We start from the raw sequence: 25,158 nt of genomic DNA on the forward strand, positions 1-25,158 counted from the left end.
AAATTCTGTACATGGCAGAAAAGCTTATTTGGATCCAATTTGTCCAAACCTTACTTAATTTAAAGCACTTCTATCATATCTCCTCTTAAAGAGAGAAAAGACCAGGGTAGTAATAATCAATCTTTTCTCAAATATCATTCCCTTAACTTCTGTGTTGCTCTTCCCTGTACCCACTTTAATAGTTGAATATCCTTTTTAAATTAGGGAGACCAAAACTGCATACAGTACTCTAGATGTGGTCCATTGAGCATCCAATTGTTACTTAAAAATAGACAATAGATTAATTGTGAAGCATAAAGATGCTTAAAATGAGCCAAGATACATCTTTAATGTAATGTTTTTAAAATCCAGCTGAGCATAAATAATTAGCTAAATGCGCATACTAGTGAAAGGTGATCCTTATACATGCTGAAGAGTTTAGACTAGATACAAGTAGTATGGTTAATGCCACTAGTCCTTTGAAAAATACACCAAATGAACTGATGTATTTTTCTTACAATACAAGTGAAGGAAAGTGTGCAAACCTACTGCAGTTACAAAGCCCATGTAACTATTTGCTTTCACACGTCAAGGCTGTTCTTGAGTTATCAGCTTTTTGGAGGCGGTGTAGTTTTTTTAAGAAGCCATTGGATAGCTTTTGCTATAGTTCTAGATTGGCATGAATGTCTCTAAGCATGTCTGTATAATTGCGTCGGTCTGTGTTTTTCTCTGTCCTTATGTCTTTACCTTGAGCTCTGTAAAGTTTGCTAAATTGCAAAAGTAGAATTAACAGTCATTTGCTGAATCAAATTTGCTGCAGCATGCATCAGTCCATCGAGAGGCTTGGAGGCTTAAATCTTGCCCTATAATAACCTCAGTACAAATTCTTTGGATTTTTGTGATCACAGTAACCTTTGGGTCAATTCTGTGAGACCATTACATTCAACTCCATGACAAAGCCAAGTAGTGCAGGACACCACCAAGGTTGAAAATTGCGAGAGAGAAAAAGGTGAGGCAAGTCAAAATGCAGTGATTAGATGATAAGAATACAGGAAAGACCAAGGGAGATAAGGGAGTTCCAGTTTTGAGATGCTGGGAAAGAATGAGTTAAGAGTAAGAGATAGTGTAAGGAGTCTTGATTTCTCACAGCTGAGGACGCAAGGAGGAGGAAGCACGTGTCGGATGGAATAGTTCGAGTATCAGGATGAAGAGAGGGGAGTATCAGGATGAAGAGAGGGGAGTATCAGGATGAAGAGGAAAGTTCAGAAGAGCACTGACCGTACTATTATCAATCAAATGAGGGAGATAAGAAAGGGTGGGAAAGAAAGATTGATTGGAGGTTAGAAGTGGCCATAAGCACAAGGAGTCAGAGTTCATTCGTACTTCATATCAAATTTAGAACTCTGATCTGAAGAATCTGCAAACTAATTTAGAACCCGATATTACTATTCATACATAAAATGAAATAATGCCAAAATAGAGGCCGTTGTAATGGCAATATAATTCCTAGAATGAAAAGTAATTCTTAGAAAACAGTGTTAAAAAAAAATACATTGCATCTCACTGATCGTGTTTACTGTCCTGTGTCTGTAGTGGACGACAAAGTTAGTTTGGTGTGAACCAGCCAAGTGTTTAGGACTATTGCTAGCCAAAATACAGTAGAGGTTGAAGATTCAACAATTTTGTTCTGAAATTATGCTGTCAGATATTGGCATGTAAATCACCAAATTCCTGTCTGCCATTGTAAAAGCAAGATTAATTATTTTTAAATAAATGAGTTAACACCTTTGCTAAAATAATAGGAATTTCAGATGAAATTTTAACAGTGTAATTTCAGGGCCCTCAGAATTTATAAATAACAAGACAAAGTTTAGAGAAGACAAGTGACTGCAAGTAGACTTTATACTGCTAACATGTGTAATTTACTTTTGTAAAGTGTTTAAAATTAGTATAAGCTCATAGAACAGCCAGATGGCAATTATTTAAGGTCAGGGGATGGAAATTCTATTAGGCCCATATACAGCCTGAAATGGGCACCACACATGGCCCAACTGGGAGGCCCAAGGCCAGCCTGCAATTGGGCCTCAGCTGGCAATTGAGCCTCAGGCCTCATTAACATTACGTGGGTGAACTGCCAGTGCCAGTCACACTTCCACAGGCAGCTTGCCCATTTTAAAAATATGAATGTTAGGCCAGTTGCCTTGCTAGCAGTAGCCCAAAGGTGAGGCCCGGGAGGGAGGGGTGGAGCAACAACAGGGTGAAATGATCACGGGTCCTGTGGAGTCAGGAGAACACTTTAGTTCCTCCTGACTCCACACAAAATAATTTAAAAATGTTTTTTTTTTATTGCTTTTTGTTCAGGGCCGCTGCTTAGGCTGCACGGCCGCTAAAGAATCCCAAGCAGAGCAGGCCTGGCTCATACGGCACTCATTGCATTCCAATTTCGCAAAGGGGACCTAAAACAATAACTGTTCACCAGGGCTGGGCCGACCGTCTTTGCGGTGTCCTTTGACACAGGATGTTGTTCCCCGAAACTGGCCCTCGTTGCACCTGTTTTACACTTGGTGTGAGGTCCCATTTTTACCCCCAGAAATCTTTATTCCCATTCACTTCTTTCATCTTCACCAGAGAAATGGCCCTTTAATCTTGCTCTCATAACTTTCTTCAGCCATTCACCACCCTGGATTTGTGCTATTCCTTTCTACGCTTTTGTGATTAAAGTATCCATTGAAGGTAGCTAATTTCAACAAAGTGCAGTCATTCCTATTTTGCTTTGTTCTGTTTGCCAACACTATGATTCCGATAGCTACAAAATTGATTCACTAGAAACATAGTTAAAAGCCAAGGAATTAATGTAAGCACTGATACGGATAGTTTTCACTGTCATAAATGTCTGCGAGATCTAAGGTAGGGGTTCCTCTTGGTAGTCAAAGTTTAGATGCTACTATTGTGCAGATCTGCAATTAAAATTCTATCAATATCTTTGTCTACACAGTGATCCCCATAGCATTTAACAAGGAGCTTTTGGAGGATCTGTTTTGTACTATCACACCACAAGCAAATTGGACTGGTTTGTCTGCTTTGAACTGATTTAGAGGACTGGTGGCAGCATTTTAAATCCTTCATTGCAGAAGTCCTAGGCTTCTGTTCCTTCAATCACCTGTCAGCAAAATCAAGAGTCCAGCGAGTGATTATTTACAAATTAAAGCATTTTACAACCTTTCCAATTTTTTTCAAATGCTTAAATGCGTGAAAAAAAAATTGTATTTGTGACAGGATATCCACCCTGTAAGCAACACATAAAAATACTCCCACCAGTCACCCACAACATTTAGTGTCTTAAACCTTGAAATAAAAAGGTGCTTTAAAAAAAATGATATTATTTTCATCTCTTGCGCTTCACTACTTGCCATTTGGAAATATTCTGCCCGTTGTCATGCGACACAAATTGCCATGGTGAACCCCAAGTACTGTACATAGAAATACATACAAGTTACAACACGCCAACAGGCCATTCAGTCAAATAGTCTGCCTTGCTGTTTATCCTTCATGAGAACAAATAGTTCCAATCACATTTATCTACCCTGTTTCTAGATCGCTTTTTCTTCATCCACCAATTCAATCTAAGATTGAATCATTTTTACCTCAACCACCAAGCCTGGAAGTGAATTCTACATCCACACAACTCTCTGGGTTTCTCCCGACATTGTCTTCAGCCCCCACCACAAACTGCTGCCTAGCCACCAATTCCATCCCCCTCTCTGGCCACTGTCTCAGGCGGAATCAGATTGTTCGCAACCATGGTGTCCTATTTCACCCTAAGTTTCTGACATCATATCCTCTCCATCACAAATACGGCTCACTTTCATCTCCATAACATCGTCTGCCTGCACCCCTGCCTCAGCTTATTTGCTACTGAAACCCTCATCCATGCTTCTGCCACTTCCACTCACCTATTCCAATGCTCTCTTGGCCAGCGTCCCATCTTCCATTTTCCATTAACATGAAGTTATCCAAAACTCTGCTGCAATTATTCTATCCGGCACCAAGCCCCGCTCACGCATCACCCCCATGCTCGCTGACCTACATTGGCTCCAGTCCATCAACACCTCAATTTTAAAATGCTCATGTTCAAATCCCTCCAAAACCTCATGCCTTCCTATCTTTGTATATCCTCTACTTCTATACTTCTCAGAAATCTCTGCTTTCATAGAATGGTTATAAGCACAGGAGGCTATTTGGCCCGTTGAGCCCATGCCAGCTATCTGTAAGAACACTTCAGCTCGTCCCACTCCCCTGCCTTTTTCCTGTAGCTCTGCAATCTTTTTTCTTTCAGTTACTTATCCAATTCCCTTTTGAAACCCATGATTGAATCTGCCTCCACCACCCTTTCAGGCAGTGCATCCCAGATCCTAACCACTCGCTGCGTAAAAGTTTTTCCTCATGTTGCCTTTGGTTCTTTTGTCAATCACCTTGAATCTGTCTCCTCTGGACTCCTGTGCATCCCCCATTCCCTTTACTCCACCACTGCAGCCATGACGTCAGCTGTCCAGGCCCTAAATTCCTTCCCTGAATCTCTCAGTGTCTTAATTTCTCTGTCTTCTCCTTTAAGATCCTCCTTAAAATTGACCTCTGACCAAGCTTTGAGTCACCTGTCTCAATATCTCATTCTTTGGCTCAGCGTAAATGTTTGTCTTATTACTTACCTGTGAAGTGCTTGGGATGTTTTTCCTACATTGAAAATATGATATAAATGCAAGTTATGACTGTCACACAGCTCTGCAAGGGAAAATTACAAAAGGTACAGTAGCACTGTAAAGGATAAGATCTACTCATGTGAACTACTATGAAACCATTGAAAGAGAAAATAATAAAATAATGATAGAAAAACCATAAATTGTAACAGGAAATTATATGTTAATTTGCCAGATGCACGCCCATTCTGCGTTTCTTGAGTCCTAGAGTTTTGTTGCGGTCTTCCTCAGTATTGTCTATAACCCCCGAGTTGATGTAATCCGCAAAGTTCAGCATAGTTTAGGGGAAGCTGGATAAGTACATGAGGGGAAAAGGAACAGAAGAATGTGGTGATAACATTAGATGTTGTAGGGTGGGAGGGGGCTCATGTGGAGCATAAACAGCAGCACAATTGGACCGAAAGGCCTGTTTCTGTGCTGTAAATTCTATATCATTCTATGTATATAGCTCAGTTCTGTTTCATAGTCTAAAGTCAATAGCAGACATCTGTTCTATTCAATTGGTAGGTTTAGCAGCTCAGACTTTTGTAGCGTTCAAAGTCTTTCTGGGGCTAGCAAACGTGTCCCAAATGTACAATTTGTACAATGCTAGGTCTTCTTGAATCAAAAGAGCCACGGCGCTGAAATATATTATTCATACATGCAGAAATGAGTTTCTCAAGCACACCAATAATATTGCTTCAAAGATTAAAAACAGATGGACAACCTTAAAAGGAGGCAATGCACCAAATGTGCAGTTATCAAACACCTATGCATCTGTTGCCCACATAGGCCAAGCTGAGCCAATGTGGTACCAATTATTCTGTAGTAGAGCATATCCAGTAAACTGTAATTACTGTATTGTAGCATTGAAAAGGATACCTACAAATTCTACAAATCAACAACCGGTTAATCTCTTGACCCTACACTCAAAAATATACTTCTGCAGTTATAAATTGAAGTATTTCAGTTCATTCCATTGTGTTTTAAAATCGCTACTAAAAACTTCTGGCTACGTTAAGTGATAGAGGAGGTTCTAGCTATTTGATCTCACACTCCAGCTGGTCCCTCACACCAAGATTTTTTAAACAAAGGGACATAAGGATATAATCCATCTCCTAACTAGACTTTTGCAGCCTCCCCAAGAGCAAAAGAAATCTTATCCTTGTTGCAGATATTACAGAATACACACACGTGAATCTCGACTCCCACAGATGAGGTTAATTTAACTGCTATTTAGGGGCGGGGGGGGGGGATGTGCATTTTCCAGATCTAAACATCATACAATGATGTCTGTAGTTGTAATTCTTGCCAAAGAAATCAAAAGTTCCTGATACAATGCAGCGTAAAACCAAAATAGGAAGAAGAAAGAGGAGAAATGAGAATCTTCCTACAGCAAAAATGGGTTATCCAGGCTGTTCTCTCGGGCTATGCTCCTCTTGGAGGACTTAGTACAGATTATACACCTCCTTTGGTGGTCAGAGGCAGTAATTGGCATAAAAAATGCTAAAAGATGGAAAATGCCATTTAAAAATAAATCTCAGAAACAAGCCTATACTATAGTACACTCATTTTTGTCTAGTGTGTAATGAAGCGAAGGTTCAACTGAAATGTTCAACTATGGGAAACAGTGGAATCTCCCTTTATTAGGACTTGTAATCATCTATTTCAAACACCTACTCAAAGGAATACTAAAGAACCAGGTGATCAATTAGTTACAATAGCTTATTTTTCTTCTCTTTCCTCTCAAACTGCATGCAAAACCAGCACAGAACAGCAGACATCAATGGGCCGGATTGTGCTGTCAAAATAACGGCGAGGCTAATAATTAATTACATTAATTATGCATAAATGGTACATCAGGCAGATACGCGGTTAAACGCAAATATCCAAAAAGTTGCTGTTCAAGTTGTTGGAGATTTAAAAAATGTTAAACTTCAAACGTAAAACTTTTTATCTTTTCATTTGTCTCTTTGTTCTCTCTCATCGCATGGACTCTGGACAATATGGACCATTTCCCATACCTCGGGAGCCTCTTATCAACAAGAGCAGACATTGATGACGAGATTCAACACCGCCTCCAGTGCGCCAGTGTAGCTTTCAGCTGCCGGAGGAAAAATGTTCGAGGACCGGACCCTCAAATTACCACCAAGCTTGTGGTCTACAGGGCTGTAGTAATACCCGCCCTCCTGTATGGCTGAGACACATGGACCATGTACAGTAGACACCTCAAGTCGCTGGACAAATACCACCAACGATGTCTCCGCAAGATCCTACAAAACCCCTGGGAGGGCAGACGCACCAACATTAGCATCCTCATCCAGGCCAACATCCCCAGCATTGAAGCACTGACCACACTCGATCAGCTCCGCTGGGCAGGCCACATTGTTCGCATGCCAGACACGAGATTCCCAAAGCAAGCGCTCTACTCGGAACTCCTTCACGGCAAACGAGCCAAAGGTGGGCAGGGGAAACGATACAAGATCATCCTTAAAGCCTTCTTGATAAAGTGCAACATCCCCACTGACAACTGGGAGTCTCTGGCCAAAGACCGCCCTAAGTGGAGCATCCGGGAGGGCGCTGAGCACCTCGAGTCTCATTGCCAAGAGCATGCAGAAATCAAGCGCAGGCAGTGGAAAGAGCGTGCGGCAAACCAGTTCCACCCACCCTTTCCCTCAATGACTATCTGTCCCACTGTTCAGCCATTTTTAGGGCCCAAGTTTCGGCCTCAGTTGCTCCTGATTTTTTGGAGCAACTGGTGTAGAACGGAGTATCTTAGAAATTCAAATTCTCGGCATTTAGTTTGCTCCAGTTCTAGTCAGTTAGAACAGTTTCACTTTGGAACAGAATTTTTTTTCCCAAAAGGGGGCGTGTCCGGCCACTTACGCCTGTTTTCAAAGTTTCTGCAGTGAAAACTTACTCCAAACTAACTTAGAATGGAGTAAGTGAAGATTTTCGTACGCTCGAAAAAACCTTGTCTACACTTTAGAAAATCAGGCATAGGTTACAAATCATGCGTAGGGAATGGGGGGGGGGGGTTAATGGGAAGTTTACAAACATTAAACATTTCAGTTTTACAAATAAAGGGCCATCATCAATAATAAATGATAAAAACATCAATAAATCAATCAAAAAAAATCAAAAAAAATTAAGAAGAAATAATTTTTTAAAAATCAATAAATAAAACATTTTCTACTTACCGACTGCAGCACCAGGAGCCCTCCAACAGCGTGCTGGGATGCCCCCCCCCCTCCCCAGTGTCAGTGTCTTATCTCTCTGTCTGTGTGTGTGTGTCTCTCACTCTCTGTCTGTCAGTGTCTGTGTTTCTGACAGCGAGCGGAAGGGGAGGAGGGGGGTAGGGGGAGGGAGGGATAGGGGAGAAGGGGAAGGGGAAGTGGGGGGAGGGGAAGGGGAAGTGGGGGGAGGGGAAGGGGAAGTGGGGGGAGGGGAAGGGGAAGTGGGGGGAGGGGAAGGGGAAGTGGGGGGAGGGGAAGGGGAAGTGGGGGGAGGGGAAGGGGAAGTGGGGGGAGGGGAAGGGGAAGTGGGGGGAGGGGAAGGGGAAGTGGGGGGAGGGGAAGGGGAAGTGGGGGGAGGGGAAGGGGAAGTGGGGGGAGGAGAAGGGGAAGTGGGGGGAGGAGAAGGGGAAGTGGGGGGAGGAGAAGGGGAAGTGGGGGGAGGAGAAGGGGAAGTGGGGGGAGGAGAAGGGGAAGTGGGGGGAGGAGAAGGGGAAGTGGGGGGAGGAGAAGGGGAAGTGGGGGGAGGAGAAGGGGAAGTGGGGGGAGGAGAAGGGGAAGTGGGGGGAGGAGAAGGGGAAGTGGGGGGAGGAGAAGGGGAAGTGGGGGGAGGAGAAGGGGAAGTGGGGGGAGGAGAAGGGGAAGTGGGGGGAGGAGAAGGGGAAGTGGGGGGAGGAGAAGGGGAAGTGGGGGGAGGAGAAGGGGAAGTGGGGGGAGGAGAAGGGGAAGTGGGGGGAGGGGAAGGGGAAGTGGGGGGAGGGGAAGGGGAAGTGGGGGGAGGGGAAGGGGAAGTGGGGGGAGGAGAAGGGGAAGTGGGGGGAGGAGAAGGGGAAGTGGGGGGAGGAGAAGGGGAAGTGGGGGGAGGAGAAGGGGAAGTGGGGGGAGGAGAAGGGGAAGTGGGGGGAGGAGAAGGGGAAGTGGGGGGAGGAGAAGGGGAAGTGGGGGGAGGAGAAGGGGAAGTGGGGGGAGGAGAAGGGGAAGTGGGGGGAGGAGAAGGGGAAGTGGGGGGAGGAGAAGGGGAAGTGGGGGGAGGAGAAGGGGAAGTGGGGGGAGGAGAAGGGGAAGTGGGGGGAGGAGAAGGGGAAGTGGGGGGAGGAGAAGGGGAAGTGGGGGGAGGAGAAGGGGAAGTGGGGGGAGGAGAAGGGGAAGTGGGGGGAGGAGAAGGGGAAGTGGGGGGAGGAGAAGGGGAAGTGGGGGGAGGAGAAGGGGAAGTGGGGGGAGGAGAAGGGGAAGTGGGGGGAGGAGAAGGGGAAGTGGGGGGAGGAGAAGGGGAAGTGGGGGGAGGAGAAGGGGAAGTGGGGGGAGGAGAAGGGGAAGTGGGGGGAGGAGAAGGGGAAGTGGGGGGAGGAGAAGGGGAAGTGGGGGGAGGAGAAGGGGAAGTGGGGGGAGGAGAAGGGGAAGTGGGGGGAGGAGAAGGGGAAGTGGGGGGAGGAGAAGGGGAAGTGGGGGAGGAGAAGGGGAAGTGGGGGGAGGAGAAGGGGAAGTGGGGGGAGGAGAAGGGGAAGTGGGGGGAGGAGAAGGGGAAGTGGGGGGAGGAGAAGGGGAAGTGGGGGGAGGAGAAGGGGAAGTGGGGGGAGGAGAAGGGGAAGTGGGGGGAGGAGAAGGGGAAGTGGGGGGAGGAGAAGGGGAAGTGGGGGGAGGAGAAGGGGAAGTGGGGGGAGGAGAAGGGGAAGTGGGGGGAGGAGAAGGGGAAGTGGGGGGGGGGGAGAAGGGGAAGTGGGGGGGGGGGAGAAGGGGAAGTGGGGGGGAGAAGGGGAAGTGGGGGGAGGAGAAGGGGAAGTGGGGGGAGGAGAAGGGGAAGTGGGGGGAGGAGAAGGGGAAGTGGGGGAGGAGAAGGGGAAGTGGGGGGAGGAGAAGGGGAAGTGGGGGGAGGAGAAGGGGAAGTGGGGGGAGGAGAAGGGGAAGTGGGGGGAGGAGAAGGGGAAGTGGGGGGAGGAGAAGGGGAAGTGGGGGGAGGAGAAGGGGAAGGGGGGGAGGAGAAGGGGAAGGGGGGAGGAGAAGGGGAAGGGGGGGAGGAGAAGGGGAAGGGGGGAGGAGAAGGGGGAGGAGGAGGAGAAGGGGAAGGGGGGGAGGAGAAGGGGAAGGGGGGGAGGAGAAGGGGAAGGGGGGGAGGAGAAGGGGAAGGTGGGGAGGAGAAGGGGAAGGGGGGAGGAGAAGGGGAAGGGGGGGAGGAGAAGGGGAAGGGGGGAGGAGAGGGGAAGGGGGGAGGAGAAGGGGAAGGGGGAGGAGAAGGGGAAGGGGGGAGGAGAAGGGGAAAGGGGGGGGAGGAGAAGGAAAGGAGAAGGGGGGGGAGGAGAAGGAACGGAGAAGGGGGGGGGAGGAGAAAGAAAGGAGAAGGGGGGGGGTGAGGCTAAATGGGCCGGACTCGGCCCGGCCGGGCCCGGCCCAAGACTTCGGGCAGGGCCCGTCCCCAGCACCAGATTTACAGATAGGTGGCGTTGGGGGGGGGGGGGGGTCGGGTCCGGGGTCGGGTCGGTGGGAGCGCGGGACGGGTCGGTGGGAGCGCGGGTCGGGGTCGGAGGGAGGGAGGTCAGGTCGGGTGGGGGGGCGGGAAGAGCGCGGGTCGGGTCCAGTCCAGTCCGGGGGCAGGGAGGGAAGCGGGAGCCGGGTCGGTGTCGGGTCCGGTCCGGGGGCGGTGGGGAGCGGGAGTCGAGTCGGGTCGGGAGGAAGCAGGAGCTGGGCGTGTGAGGCAGCCTTATGCACGCAGCCCCAGTGAGGCCATTCGGCCAGGGCTAGGGGCTGCGTGCTTCGGGCCCCTCCCACACAGTTTTGGGCGCCTGGAGCTACTGCACATGCGCGCTCACTGTAGCGTGCATGTGCAGAGGTCCCGGCACTGTTTTCAGCGCCTAGGGACCTAGCTCCGCCCCTCACAGCTCGTGCTGCGCCGCACCCGACCAGCAGGGAGCCGGAGAATCTAAGTTTTTTTTAGGCGCACTTTGTGGCGCGAAAAACGGGTGTCCAGGTCGGGGCTGCGTCGTTCTAGGCGCGGCCCGAAACTTGGGCCCTTAGAGTGGAAGCAAGTCTTCCTCCGAGGGACTGCCTATGATGATGATGTTCTCTCTCTCTTAATCCAATCTTCTGTCCCTCTCTCTTCCATTTTCTGTACCTGATTTGACATTGAATTTACCCACTCTAAATGTACACTTCTTCCTCAGTCCTTCCGTTCTTTATTTCCCAATTCTTTAACCGGATTAGTTATAGGATAAACACAGTTGGCAGCCCTGTTCACTCAGGTCCCAGGTACCCCATTTCCCTCGCTGCACCTTTATCAGCTTGCATTTTCAACTAATTAGTGGACAAAAATGTTTTGAGCTGGAGGGTGCAGGGGCAAATCTAACTAATGGAAGAAGTCATTAGATGTCCTGCTAGAGCAAAATCTGGCCCAATATTTCTGAGCCTAAATAGGAAGAGCTGGAAATACACAGCAGGTCAATCAGCATCGGTGGAGACAACAAAGTCAACGACTTAGGTGTAGACCCGTCATAGAACTGTAATATAAGAGACGGGCAGGCATGTCAATGGGGTGAGGTGAAATGTACAAAAAACAAAAGTACAGAAAGGAAGCGTCAGTGGAATGATGTATGAAATCATCTCCACCAACTAACGAGAGGCATTAAAGAAACAAGAGACATCTAAATACCTAAGGAAGTGAGAAGCTTAAAGAAAATGCGAGAAACTAAGATTGGTGAGATGAAAAACCTAGATCAGGTATGAACTATTTTCTCAATTTCCCCAGAGTCACACCATCTTTGCTTCTTTAGTGGTTCTTTTTTCTTTAATGCTTCCATTTATTACTTCAGAGATAATCTGCCACATCATTCCACAGATGTGCTGGTTTGCCTCCCACTTTTCTATTGATACGTCTGCCGATATCTCTTATTTTCAGGTCTGAAGGATATGCATCTTAACAGTTAACGGTCCTTTTCACAGATGCTAACAGACCTGCTGTGCATTTCCAACTTTGTTCTGTTTTCGTTTCAATTTCGAGCATCTGCAGCTTTTTAGTATCAATGGGCTCAATTTTCCCCAATGCCGTTTTTTGGCATATTTCAACAGTTACGCCTGTTTTTTTGGGGTCCAACACCAAAAAAAAAGTTGAAAGTTTCCCCGTTTTAACTTGTGAATGTGGCCTGGCTTGCCACTTCTAGTCTAGGCCAAAAGGCCTCCCTGCCCCAGAGCCGGAGCCGCTCCTAGCCCTGACGGAATGCCCCTCCCAGCCTCTCTCCCACTGCTGTCCCGGCTGTGGAACTGGATCTGCTGCACTGATTCTCTTACCTGAGCTGATTTTGTTAACTGCCCAGTAGGTTTTTCAATGCGGTCACATACGCCGTCTTAAGAAAAATCGTTGCATAAATGGTTAGAATTGGCACAAGTGGCAGGTTATGCCTCCAATGAGGTAAAAAAATCATAGCCTAAAAAAAATCGTACCTAAGTGAATTATGTAGCGCAGAAACTTAGGGGAAACTTGGCGATTCTAATTTACTCTCAAAAAAACGGCGCAGATAATTGGGGAAAATTGAGCCATTTGACTCTAAGTTGAGTATTTCATATAATTTCAGACAAAGTAATGTCTTGAAGTATTCATTTTTGGTACAGGTGCAGCGCATAAAATCCGGAACCCTCGGGACCAAGGCCGTTCTGGATTCCGAGCCATCGATGTGCTTTCCGACGTCACGAATCCGGAAACACCCGAGCCCAGGTTTGGGTATTTCCGGATTTCAGAACGACAGAAAGGTGGGGGGGGGGGGGGGGGGAGGAATAACGCTGTACCTGTATGAGGAGCTCGGTTTAGTTATTGCTCTTTTTGTTTCCCATGACGCTGCTTCTTTACTATATTTCTGTACAGCCGCATCCAAGCCTTGCAGATGGAGCGGACAGCCGTTCAATTGCTATGGCAACAGCTTGAGGAAAGCATTCAAACCAATCGAGATCTGCAGAAGAAATTGGAACAACAGCTCCATAATGCGCTACAATCTACCATTTGTATTCACCTTTTCTTTTTGCCTCCTGGATTTGCCCTGTTCGCCTAACCGCCGCTGCTCTTACCTCAGGGCCTCCTCGCCAGCCCACCCATTCAGCGGGGCCCCACCCGACACGAACAGCTCCTCGGCGGGGTTCCGCCCGACCACCTCCTCGGTGGGGACCCTGCCGAGGTGGTGGTGGTGGTGGTGGTGGTCGGGCGGCCCCGCCGAGGTGGTGGTTATCGGCCGGCCCCGCCGAGTTTTGGTGGTGGTGGTGGTCGGGCGGCCCCCGCCAAGGTGGTGGTGGTTGGCCGGGCCTGCCGAGGTGGTGGTGATGGTCGGGCGGCCCCCGCCGAGGTGGTGATGGTTGGCCGGCCCTGCCGAGGTGGTGGTGATGGTCGGGCGGCCCCGCCGAGGTGGTGATGGTGATGGTGATGGTCGGCCGGTCCCCGCCGAGGTGGTGGTGATGGTCGGCCGGCCCCCGCCGAGGTGGTGGTGATGGTCGGCCGGCCCCCGCCGAGGTGGTGGTGATGGTCGGCCGGCCCCGCCGAGGTGGTGGTGATGGTCGGCTGGCCCCGCCGAGGTGGTGGTGATGGTCGGCCGGCCCTGCCGTGGTGGTGGTGATGGTCGGCCGGCCCCGCCGAGGTGGTGGTTATCGGCCGGCCCTGCCGTGGTGGTGGTGGTGTTGGTCGGCCGGCCCCGCCGAGGTGGTGGTGATGGTCGGCCGGCCCCGCCGAGGTGGTGGTGATGGTCGGCCGGCCCTGCCGTGGTGGTGGTGATGGTCGGCCGGCCCCGCCGAGGTGGTGGTTATCGGCCGGCCCTGCTGTGGTGGTGGTGGTGTTGGTCGGCCGGCCCCGCCGAGGTGGTGGTGATGGTCGGCCGGCCCCGCCGAGGTGGTGGATATCGGCCGGCCCTGCCGTGGTGGTGGTGGTGTTGGTCGGCCGGCCCCGTCGAGGTGGTGGTGATGGTCGGTCGGCCGGCCCCGCCGAGGCGCTGTTCATGTCGGGCAGTGCCCCGCCGAGTCGCTGGTCGGGCAGGTCAGGGTCCCGTTGAGTTGTTCATGACCTCCTCGGCGGGGCCGCCTGACGTTAGGCGGTGAGGCAAGGAGGCCCCGAGGTGAGGTGAGCGGCAGCAAGGCGCGGCCCGAGGTCGGGCAGTGGCAGGGCCCCCCCCCCCTTCCGGAGCATTTTACGGATTCCGGACGACCCTGCCACCGATTGGACCGGAGTCCGGAACATTCCGGATTCTCGGAGTGGCACCTGTAATAATATTTTCAATTGATCGCAAGTCATTTAGGATAGGAATTGATGTTTTGTTTCATAAGGTGTAAACTGGAGCTTCAAATCAGAAGCTATAAAAACTAATAGCACAGTGTACTTTCAAGAATGGTTTATACTACTTTACTGAAGACACTTTCACACGAGAAGTAAATCTTAGCTGGGACATGAACCAGACCACCTTCTATTAACACTAGCTGAGACTTACAGTCTGAGAACCAACCGATTGTAGCTTTCTGCAGGAGGCATGCCGATGGCTGTCAGACTCATGCTTAAAAATACAAAGGTATCTCTGAACATTTAAAATTCTCCAAACTTCTCTTTAGAAGTCCTTTATGGATTGAGTTCAGATACTGACACTGCCGACAGGGCAGCGCACACCCACTGATGCAAGCTTTGAATTCTGTCAATAAATGACAGTTCTGTTGCTCACAGAGCGGAGACGTGGTCAGTTCCAAGGATGCTCAACGGTATACTCCAGCTGCCTATGGCACCATCAGAGATACACAAACAACTACTGATACGCAGCTGGCAAATGAAGCAGTATGAGGGGCCCATGCCCATCTGGGCTTATTTACTTTAGTGATCTGCAGGAAAAAGAGAGAATAATCTTAGGTAGAGAACGGCTCTACACCATGCGCTCTTAAAAAAGAAACTTTACTTAACCCTTTGCTGTACTATTTTCAGGAGCATTTTAAGACTCAACAGGATATAGTGTCAACGTAAATTTTAAGAATCTGGTTTTGATACTTCAGTATTAATAGCAGATAACTGTCAGCTTGGCTCAATGCTAGCACTCTAATCTATGAATCAGAAGTTTGACAGACTATGGATTCGAGCTGCATTGTCAGAGGTACCATCTTACATTGAGACCCGATCTGCTAGCTAAGGTAGATATAAACAATCTTAATACTTTCAGAGGAACAGGGAGATCCCCATGGTCTTAGCCAATCTTCCCTTTAAGCTGTGCGGCCGCAGTGCTCTGCACAGCCGGCTTACAAATAGGAAAATTCACACATGCACGGTATTTTGTACGGGCCGCGCACCCAAAAGAAATTAAAAGGAACATTGGTTGTAGCCAACATTTTTCCCTCATCAGCAAAAAATAAATCACATTATTTGGTCATTGATTCATTTGCTGTTTATAAGAACATAAGAATTATGAACAGGAGTAGGCCATCTAGCCCCTCGAGCCTGCTCCGCCATTCAACAAGATCATGGCTGATCTGGCCGTGGACTCAGCTCCACATACCCGCCTGCTCCCCATAACCCTTAATTCCCTTGTTGGTTAAAAATCTATCTATCTGTGATTTGAATACATTCAATGAGCTAGCCTCAACTGCTTCCTTGGGCAGAGAATTCCAGATTCACAACCCTCTGGGAAAATAAATTCCTTCTCAACTCGGTTTTAAATTGGCTCCCCTGTATTTTGAGGCTGTGCCCCCTAGTTCTAGTCTCCCCTACCAGTGGAAACAACCTCTCTGCCTCTATCTTGTCTATCCCTTTCATTATTTTAAATGTTTCTATAAGATCACCCCTCATCCTTCTGAACTCCCAACGAGTAAAGACTCAGTCTACTCAATCTATCATCATAAGGTAACCCCCTCATCTCCGGAATCAGCCTAGTGAATCGTCTCTGTACCTCCTCCAAGGCTAGTATATCCTTCCTTAAGTAAGGTGACCAAAACTGCACACAGTACTCCAGGTGCGGCCTCACCAATACCCTGTACAATTGCAGCAGGACCTCCCTGCTTTTGTACTCCATCCCTCTCACAATGAAGGCGAACATTCCATTCGCCTTCCTGATTACCTGCTGCATCTGCAAACTAACTTTTTGGGATTCATGCACAAGGACCCCCAGGTCCCTCTACACCGCAGCATGTTGTAATTTCTCCCCATTCAAATAATATTCCCTTTTACTGTTTTTTTTTCCCCCCCAAGGTGGATGATCTCACATTTTCCGACATTGTATTCCATCTGCCAAACCTTAGCCCATTCGCTTAACCTATCTAAATCTCTTTGCAACCTCTCTGTGTCCTCTACACAATCTGCTTTCCCACTAATCTTTGTGCCATCTGCAAATTATGTTACACTACACTCTGTCCCCTCTTCCAGGTCATCTATGTATATTGTAAACAGTTGTGGTCCCAGCACCGATCCCTGTGGCACACCACTAACCACCGATTTCCAACCCGAAAAGGACCCATTTATCCCGACTCTCTGCTTTCTTTTCGCCAGTCAATTCTCTATCCATGCTAATATATTTCCTCTGACTCCGCCTACCTTTATCTTCTGCAGTAACCTTTTGTGTGGCACTTTATCGAATGCCTTTTGGAAATCTAAATATACCACATCCATCGGAACACCTCTATCCACCGTGCTCGTTATATCCTCAAAGAATTCCAGTAAATTAGTTAAACATGATTTCCCCTTCATGAATCCACGTTGCGTCTGCTTGATTGCACTATTCCTATCTAGACATCCCGCTATTTCTTCCTTAATGATAGCTTCAAGCATTTTCCCCACTACAGATGTTAAACTAACCGGCCTATAGTTACCTGCCTTTTGTCTGCCCCCTTTTTTTAAACAGAGGCATTACATTAGCTGCTTTCCAATCCGCTGGTACCTCCCCAGAGTCCAGAGAATTTTGGTAGATTATAACGAATGCATCTGCTATAACTTCCGCCATCTCTTTTAATACCCTGGGATGCATTTCATCCGGATCAGGGGACTTGTCTACCTTGAGTCCCATTAGCCTCTCCAGCACTACCCCCCTAGTGATAGTGATTGTCTTAAGGTCCTCCCTTCCCACATTCCCGTGACCAGCAATTTTTGGCATGGTTTTTGTGTCTTCCACTGTGAAGACCGAAGCAAAATAATTGTTTAAGGTCTCAGCCATTTCCACATTTCCCATTATTAAATCCCCCTTCTCATCTTCTAAGGGACCAACATTTACTTTAGTCACTCTTTTCCTTTTTATATATCGGTAAAAGCTTTTACTATCTGTTTTTATGTTTTGCGCAAGTTTACTTTCGTAATCTATCTTTCCTTTCTTTATTGCTTTCTTAGTCATTCTTTGCTGTTGTTTAAAATTTTCTCAATCTTCTAGTTTCCCACTAACCTTGACCACCTTATACGCATTGGTTTTTAATTTGATACTCTCCTTTATTTCCTTGGTTATCCACGGCTGGTTATCTCTTCTCTTACCACCCTTCTTTTTCATTTTTGTTGAGCACTATGAAAGAGCTCCTTAAAAGTCCTCCACTGTTCCTCAATTGTGCCACCGTTTTGTCTGTGTTTCCAGTCTACTTTAGCCAACTCTGCCCTCATCCCACTGTTGTCCCCTTTGTTTAAGCATAGTACGTTCGTTTGAGACACTACTTCCTCACCCTCAATCTGTATTACAAATTCAACCATACTGTGATCACTCATTCCGAGAGGATCTTTTACTAGGAGATCGTTTATTATCCCTGTCTCATTACACAGGACCAAATCTAAGATAGTTTGCTCCCTTGTAGGTTCTGTAACATACTGTTCTAAGAAACAATCCCATATGCATTCTATGAATTCCTCCTCAAGGCTACCCAGTGCGATTTGATGGGATCTTTCTCTGCATATATCTGATGCCTCATTTGCCTACATAATAACAGTGACTGCACTTCAAAGAATAACCTTGTAAAGGCCTTTCGGATATCCCGAGGATGTGATAGAGAATTATATAAATACAAGTTAATTCTTTAGAAATCGAAATAACAAGGAGCTTAAATTAAACTTAAATGGAATTAAACAGGCTTATTCCATACTGTAAAATACTGAAGAAGAGGATGATGGGCACATGCATGAGTCACCTTTGTAAGGAAATAACAGGACATTTCTGTTTTTATTCTTAAATTTGGGAGGAAATATTTTTTTTTAAACTTAGTCACCACCCAAATTTTTTTTTGTTACTTTATCAGTGGAAATTGGTAAAATATTGAATTTAATAACCCCTAGTACACCCATACATTCTGTTCACCTCTTTGCACTTGCACATTTTCCAATTATCATACATAAAGTTTGACTTTGTTTTGTGTGTGCGTGTTCTTGTATATAAACACACATAAATAAAAATGGACAGCCAGGTATTGGAATGGAGATATTGTAGCTTATAAAAGAAGATTTATATGCAAGTACAACCAAATCCAAATGTCATGTCATCTTTAGAGAATATATTCACTCTGCCATACCCGTTTTTGCATGTCTTCAATTTGCTGCTGAGGAATAATCTTTAAAATACTGTACATTTCAGACAGCTTGTCTTCAGGTATAACCACAGAGGCTCTGGAAAACAAAAAAAAGAGATAATAAAAGTTAGATTTATACAACTGAATATGGAAGGATTTTCCCAATTTTCTCTTTCCTGTTCTGAAGCCACAGACTTATGCTGGTGTAGGACTGCATAGAAACCGGCAGTACTGCAGTACCTTGCCAAGAAGCAAATCCTCACACATGAAGCATTATCTGTTTATATCTGTGTAATATTGGGTAAGCATCAAATCCTGAATAGGTGCATGGACTTAAGTACTCATTAATATCACTGGGAACTGGGAATCCTCTCACTCAGCTCCAGATATGTCTGAACGACAAAGCTCTAATGGGTAAGGGTGGTCCTAGCCGGACAAGGAACAGGAACCTTAGCAGTCCTGTGCGTGCAATGCACAGTTTTCTCTAGCTATACTTCACCAATATACTTGTATACACTACCGTGACCTCTTGTTGACCAGTATCTGAATTTTCTGGGGTAAGTGCAGTCTATTCCTACGAGGAGGTCTATTTCAGGCTATTAAAAATTCAGTAATCTTTCTTTGTAATTTTGTTTGCAGATTCTTAAGCATGGTGAAGAGATTCCATGCACGTCATGCACATGGCTTACCAGTGAAAAAACTTCCTCTTGTGTGAAACTAAACAATGACCATTAGCAGATTACGATATTCAAATACACGGGCTATCATGCCAGATACAATCATGTCCTCACCAGATGTATGGCTAAAGTTTTGGGCTCAATTTTCCCCAGTTATCTGCGCCATTTTTTTGCCGCGCCGCTTTTTTTGACCTAAATTAAAATATCCAAGTTTCCCCAAAGATTCTGCACCAGCATAACTCAGTTAGTTACGATTTTTATAGGTTCGGGTTTTTTTTGCGTCATAGGGGGTGTAACCTGATGTGCCAGTTTTTCAGATTTATGCAAGTTTGACCAACTTACATTTTTCCTAGGACAGCGTATGTGACCACTTGTTAAAAAAACCCATCTGGGCACTTAAGAAAAACCAGCGCACATTAAAAGAAATTGGTGCAGAAAGACACCATTGTTTTATGCAAAGTTTTGGAGGGAATCAAGACATTAAATATGCATCATGAATCTTAATTTTTTCAAACTTAAAATGGAGAAAATGGAAGTCTAATGCAATTCTTTAATTTTAGATTTTCTTTTCCCGAAGTAACACGCCACCATCAGACGTCTCCTCACTGGGCTTGAGGGTGGGAGCGTTGGCCGGCAGAATCGCTCCTTCGCCCGGACACAGGGGCTCGACTTCAAAAGAAGTCTGGGGGGGGGGGGTGGGGGGGGCCTATGTTTGCCAAGCCCGTGTCCAGGCGAGGGAGCGATTTTGCCGGCTGACCCTCGATCCGATGAGGAGACGTTCGGTCGGTGGTGGAGTGCTACTTTGGAAAAAAATCTAAGATTAAACAATTGCATTAGACTTTGTTGCCCCAAATGTCCTCATTTGAATGCCTAGCTTATCGTTCTAAGCAAGCCTATTGCACTTGCGCAGACCAGGGTGTGGTCCATACTAAGGAGTCAACCTTGGGGAGAGAGAACAGAGAAGCTTTAACTCCTTGTCCTGCTTTCTTGCTTTCGAGTTTCTTGCAAAGGTACAATTTAATTATGGAGGCAATATTGACAATGCCATACCTCGTGCAAGCCTTCTGCCTGATGGTGCTGCAGAGGAGATGATTGAACATAAGAACATAAGAATTAGAAACAGGAGTCGGCCATCCAGCCCCTCGAGTCTGCTCCGCCATTCAACAAGATCATGGCTGATCTGGCCGTGGACTCAGCTCCACTTACCCGCCCGCTCCCCATAACCCTTAATTCCCTTATTGGTTAAAAATCTATCTATCTGTGATTTGAATACATTCAATGAGCTAGCCTCAACTGCTTCCTTGGGCAGAGAATTCCACAGATTCACAACCCTCTGGGAGAAGAAATTCCTTCTCAACTCGGTTTTAAATTGGCTCCCCCATATTTTGAGGCTGTGCCCCCAAGTTCGAGTCTCCCCGACCAGTGGAAACAACCTCTCTGCCTCTATCTTGTCTATCCCTTTCATTATTTTAAATGTTTCTATAAGATCACCCCTCATCCTTCTGAACGCCAACGAGTAAAGACCCAGTCTACTCAATCTATCATCATAAGGTAACCCCCTCATCTCCGGAATCAGCCTAGTGAATCGTCTCTGCACCCCCTCCAAAGCTAGTATATCCTTCCTTAAGTAAGGTGACCAAAACTGCACGCAGTACTCCAGGTGTGGCCTCACCAATATCCTGTACAGTTGCAGCAGGACCTCCCTGCTTTTGTACTCCACCCCTCTCGAATGAAGGTCAACATTCCATTCACCTTCCTGATTACCTGCTGCACCTGCAAACTAACTTTTTGTGATTCATGCACAAAGACCCCCAGGTCCCTCTGCACCGCAGCATGTTGTAATTTCTCCCCATTCAAATAATATTCCCTTTTACTGTTTTTTTCCCCCCCCCCCCCAAGGTGGATGACCTCACATTTTCCGACATTGTATTCCATCTGCCAGACACTAGCCCATTTGCTTAACCTATCTAAATCTCTTTGCAGCCTCTCTATGTTCTCCACACAACCCGCTTTCCTACTAATCTTTGTGTCATCTGCAAATTTTGTTACACTACATTCTGTCCCCTCTTCCAGGTCATCTATGTATATTGTAAACAGTTGTGGTCCCAGCACCGATCCCTGTGGCACACCACTAACCACCAATTGCCAACCTGAAAAGGACCCATTTATCCCGACTCTGCTTTCTGTTAGTTAGCCAATTCTCTATCCATGCTAATATATTTCCTCTGACTCCACGTATCTTTATCTTCTGCAGTAACCTTTTGTGAGGCACCTTATCGAATGCCTTTTGGAAATCCAAATACACCACATCCATCGGTACACCTCTATCCACCATGCTCGTTATATCCTTAAAGAATTCCAGTAAATTAGTTAAACATGATTTCCCCTTCATGAATCCATGTTGCGTCTGCTTGATTGCACTATTCCTATCTCGATGTCCTGCTATTTCTTCCTTAATGACAGCTTCAAGCATTTTCCCAACTACAGATGTTAAACTAACCAGCCTATAGTTACCTGCCTTTTGCCTGCCCCCTTTTTTAAACAGAGGCATTACATTAGCTGCTTTTCAATCCGATGGTACCTCCCCAGAGTCCAGAGATTGATTCGATATCATCGCATGAGGAGCCTCAGAGCACATAGGATGATTGGAAGGAGGGCTTACCCACGTCGGGTATATCGAGACAGGCATTCATACCTGCACCTGAGTGATGCAGATTGTGTGAGAAGGCTGCATTTTTGCAAAGAAGTTGTAACCGAGATCTGTGAGCTAGTAAAAGCAGACCTGCAACCAAGAAGCGTCAGGAGGACTGCTTTGTCAGTTGAAGTGAAGGTTACAGCTGCACTTTCATTCTATGCATCTGGATCATTCCAGGCCACAACTGGGGATGTGTGCGCCATTCCTCAACATGCAACACATATCTGTATTCGGCAGGTGACTGCTGCAATATATGCCTGGAGGAATGACTACATAAAGTTCCCCATGACTGCCCAAGCAATGTGTGAAAGGGCTGTGGGCTTCTCTAGGATTGCTGGCTTCCCAAAGGTACAGGGCTGCATTGATTGTACCCACATCTCCTTGCAAGCACCTTTGGCAGATTCCGAGATGTACAGGAACAAACAAGGTGTCCACTCAGTTAATGTGCAGCTCGTGTGTGACGACCGGCATCGCATGATGTCAATTGATGCAAGATACCCGGGGAGCACCCATGATGCGTTCATCCTACGTGAGAGCGCTATATCTGCCATGTTTCAGCAGCAGCCAGAGGGCAGAACTGGTTGCTGAGAAATAAAGGGTACGGCCTCGCCACCTGGCTCATGACACCCCGATGCGTAACCAGGACGGAAGCTGACCAGGAATACAACATGTCGCACATTGCGACGCGCAGCATAATAAAGAGGACCATTGGCATCTTGAAAGTGTTTCCGATGCTTGGACCATTCCGGAGGCTATTTGCAATACTCCCGAGATTGTCGGTCAGTTCACTGTTGTGTGCTGTATGCTACATAACTTAGCCATCATAAGGCAGCAGAAGCTGGTAGTAGAAGACCCACCTGAGGTGATAGTGGCTGATGATGAGGAGGACGATGCAGATGACGAGGAGGAGGAGAACGAGGAAGGCATGCAACTACCTGAACCCTGAGCACGACGGCAGAGGAGGGCGGGCCGTCGGCCCCTTCAACAATTGCTCGAGCCTTGTGCCAGCAGCTCATCGTGAATGCTTTTGCTGCCTGAAGGCTCGGCGGCAACTATTCCAAATGGACCATGTTTACTGTTTGGACCTGTTCTGTAATGTTGTGTTGTGTTAATGAAACAAATAATGGAAACGATTCATCTTCAGTTCAAAAAGTTGTGTTAATAATGGACAAATAATGGAAATGATTCAGTTATAATTTAAAATATATTTTATTCAAAAGTTTAACACTTGTTTGTACTTAACTTTAATAAAAAATATTCTTGTATCAAACTTTAAAGCTTTCAGTTAAGATCACTTACAAACTTTATCACTTAAAAACTTTTAAACTTGTAAATTTACATAACTTACAAAAAACTTTTAATTTGAGAACAGTTACAACAGTAACAACAATAATAATAGCAACAACAGCAAAGAAAGACTGCACCTATCTCTCCTCCACCTTATTCTAAGAACGCCCGCTGTGCTTGGTCTTGTTGACTCCATCCCTGCCCGCAGGCGGTGGTGCAGCGTTTCTCGGGTTGATACCAAGTTATTTTTTCGAACATCTCGGGTAATACGCACTTCTTGTTGGGGGGGCATGGGCAGGCGGTAACGTGAAAGGTCCGGCTTGGGCTCTTCAGAGGCTGGTCGGGGCATTGGAGTGGGAGTGGCAGTTGATTCTGTCAATGTCCGCAGGGTCTGGGCGTGTTCCCTTATTGCAGCAGCTAATTCTGACATTTCCTCCCTCATGGCCCCCATATTGTATCAGCTACCTGCAACATTCCCTCCCTCATGTGCCCGGACAGTGTTCCCATTTCTCGAGAGAGAGAGAGAGAGTTGTTACTTCTCCCGACAGTCCCGATACCTCATCACCCACCCCACTGATGGTATCCAGGAGTGATCGTGTAAGGTCAATGCTCTCCCCACTCATTGCCACCATCTGAACCACATCCGTTAGATCCTACACCTCAGGAGAGCACTGATGAGCTCTCCTTCCCCTCCTCCCCCAGGGTGTGGCTCGCTGCATCCCACTGGGACCCGCAGTCTCAGACTGTGGGGCCCTGGGTGTGCTTCGCTGCATCCCATTGGGACACGCAGCCTCGGATGGTGGGGTCCTGGGTGTGCCTCGCTGTATCCTACTGGAATCTCCAGCCTCGGACTGTGAGAAACCATGGAATGTCGCAACACTCGTACCACTCAGGAAAGGGCCTGGCATCTCAATGGGCGACACCTGCACCTCCTCCAGAGTGAGTACAACAGTGGGCTTCATCCATCCCCTACTCCCATGTTCTTGGTCTGGAAGGTGAGATTGAAAGATGTCTCCTCGTCAGTGTCTGAATCTTCTTCTGCATTGGCTTCAGCCTCGTCAAGGTTGGCCTCAAGTTCTACAAAATATAACAGAACAGACAAATGGTTAGCAGCAGAGGAGGGGGCAGGGTGGCATGAGTAGGCTCACACAGCACAGGGAACAGACTCATTTGAAGGACCACGATGAATGATAACACATTGCATCAACCGAAGCATAGCCGACGGAGACATCCCCATGAACCGAAGCATGGCTAGCCCGTGCAGTACTTAATATTTAGGAAAGCCAGACTGTGGAATTTGCAGGACTTGCCCTCTCCCTCGAGTGTGGGCCCAGCTTGTGCAGTGGGGAATGTTTTTCTCCAGGAAGGACCCATCAAAGCAGCGACCCTGTCTTCCAAGGGTGTCAGTGGGTGCAGATTTGCTGGGCCTCCTCCTGTTGAGTTCTTTCCCTTTTGTTTTGTGTCATCTTCCTCTGCAAAAATGAAAATTAACTTTTTAAAGAGAGTGTTTCTCTTCTGGGTGGGGACATATATATAGATGTTCACATTTAAAATTGCAATTCCAGTGAATAAATGAAAATATTACTTACACTAACTACTTGACCAAGATCCTGCCACTTCTTTTTGTACTGGCCTCCAGACCTCGGGGTGGTCACCATTGCACAGTAATCTTCTGCAAGTTGGTTCCAGCGTTTCTTCATTTCTTTTGGTGGAAGTTTTGTGTGCCATCTGCCCTCAAGCACAGTAACTAGTGCCTCCACTTCATCCTGAAAGAAATCTTTGGTCCTTGAGCCGCGCTGCATATTATATTGCAGCTCCGATTTTTCCACTGAGAATTAAATTTTGCACACACAACTGGCTCTTTAAAAATGGCCGAATGCAGACCGGGAGGTGGACTGAGCATGCGCGCCCATAGCAGTTGCGTCAAAAACTTCATTTTTTCCCCCGCGCATGCGCAGAAGGGGGATGCATCATTTTCTCAGCGCAGACATTAGGCTCCACCCCCCCCGAAGCGGAAGGACAGGCTGCGCGACGCCAATTTCAAAAACAGAACGGGGAAACTTGCTAGTTATATTTTTTTGGAGTCGTCGGGA

General features: G+C 47.1%; 1 protein-coding gene across 3 annotated transcripts in view; it reads right to left on the reverse strand.

Moving 5' to 3' along the window:
- The window catches only part of ext2 (exostosin glycosyltransferase 2), a 192,052-nt gene that overhangs the window by 98,852 nt on the left and 68,042 nt on the right, over window positions 1-25,158 (reverse strand). For all 3 annotated transcript variants that reach the window (XM_070898632.1, XM_070898630.1, XM_070898631.1), the window contains one exon: window positions 18,410-18,503. In XM_070898632.1, the coding sequence (XP_070754733.1) occupies window positions 18,410-18,503 (94 nt within the window). The remainder of the gene's footprint in view (window positions 1-18,409; window positions 18,504-25,158) is intronic.

Source organism: Pristiophorus japonicus, chromosome 14, assembly GCF_044704955.1.
Source record: "Pristiophorus japonicus isolate sPriJap1 chromosome 14, sPriJap1.hap1, whole genome shotgun sequence".
NCBI classification, from domain to species: Eukaryota; Metazoa; Chordata; class Chondrichthyes; family Pristiophoridae; genus Pristiophorus; species Pristiophorus japonicus.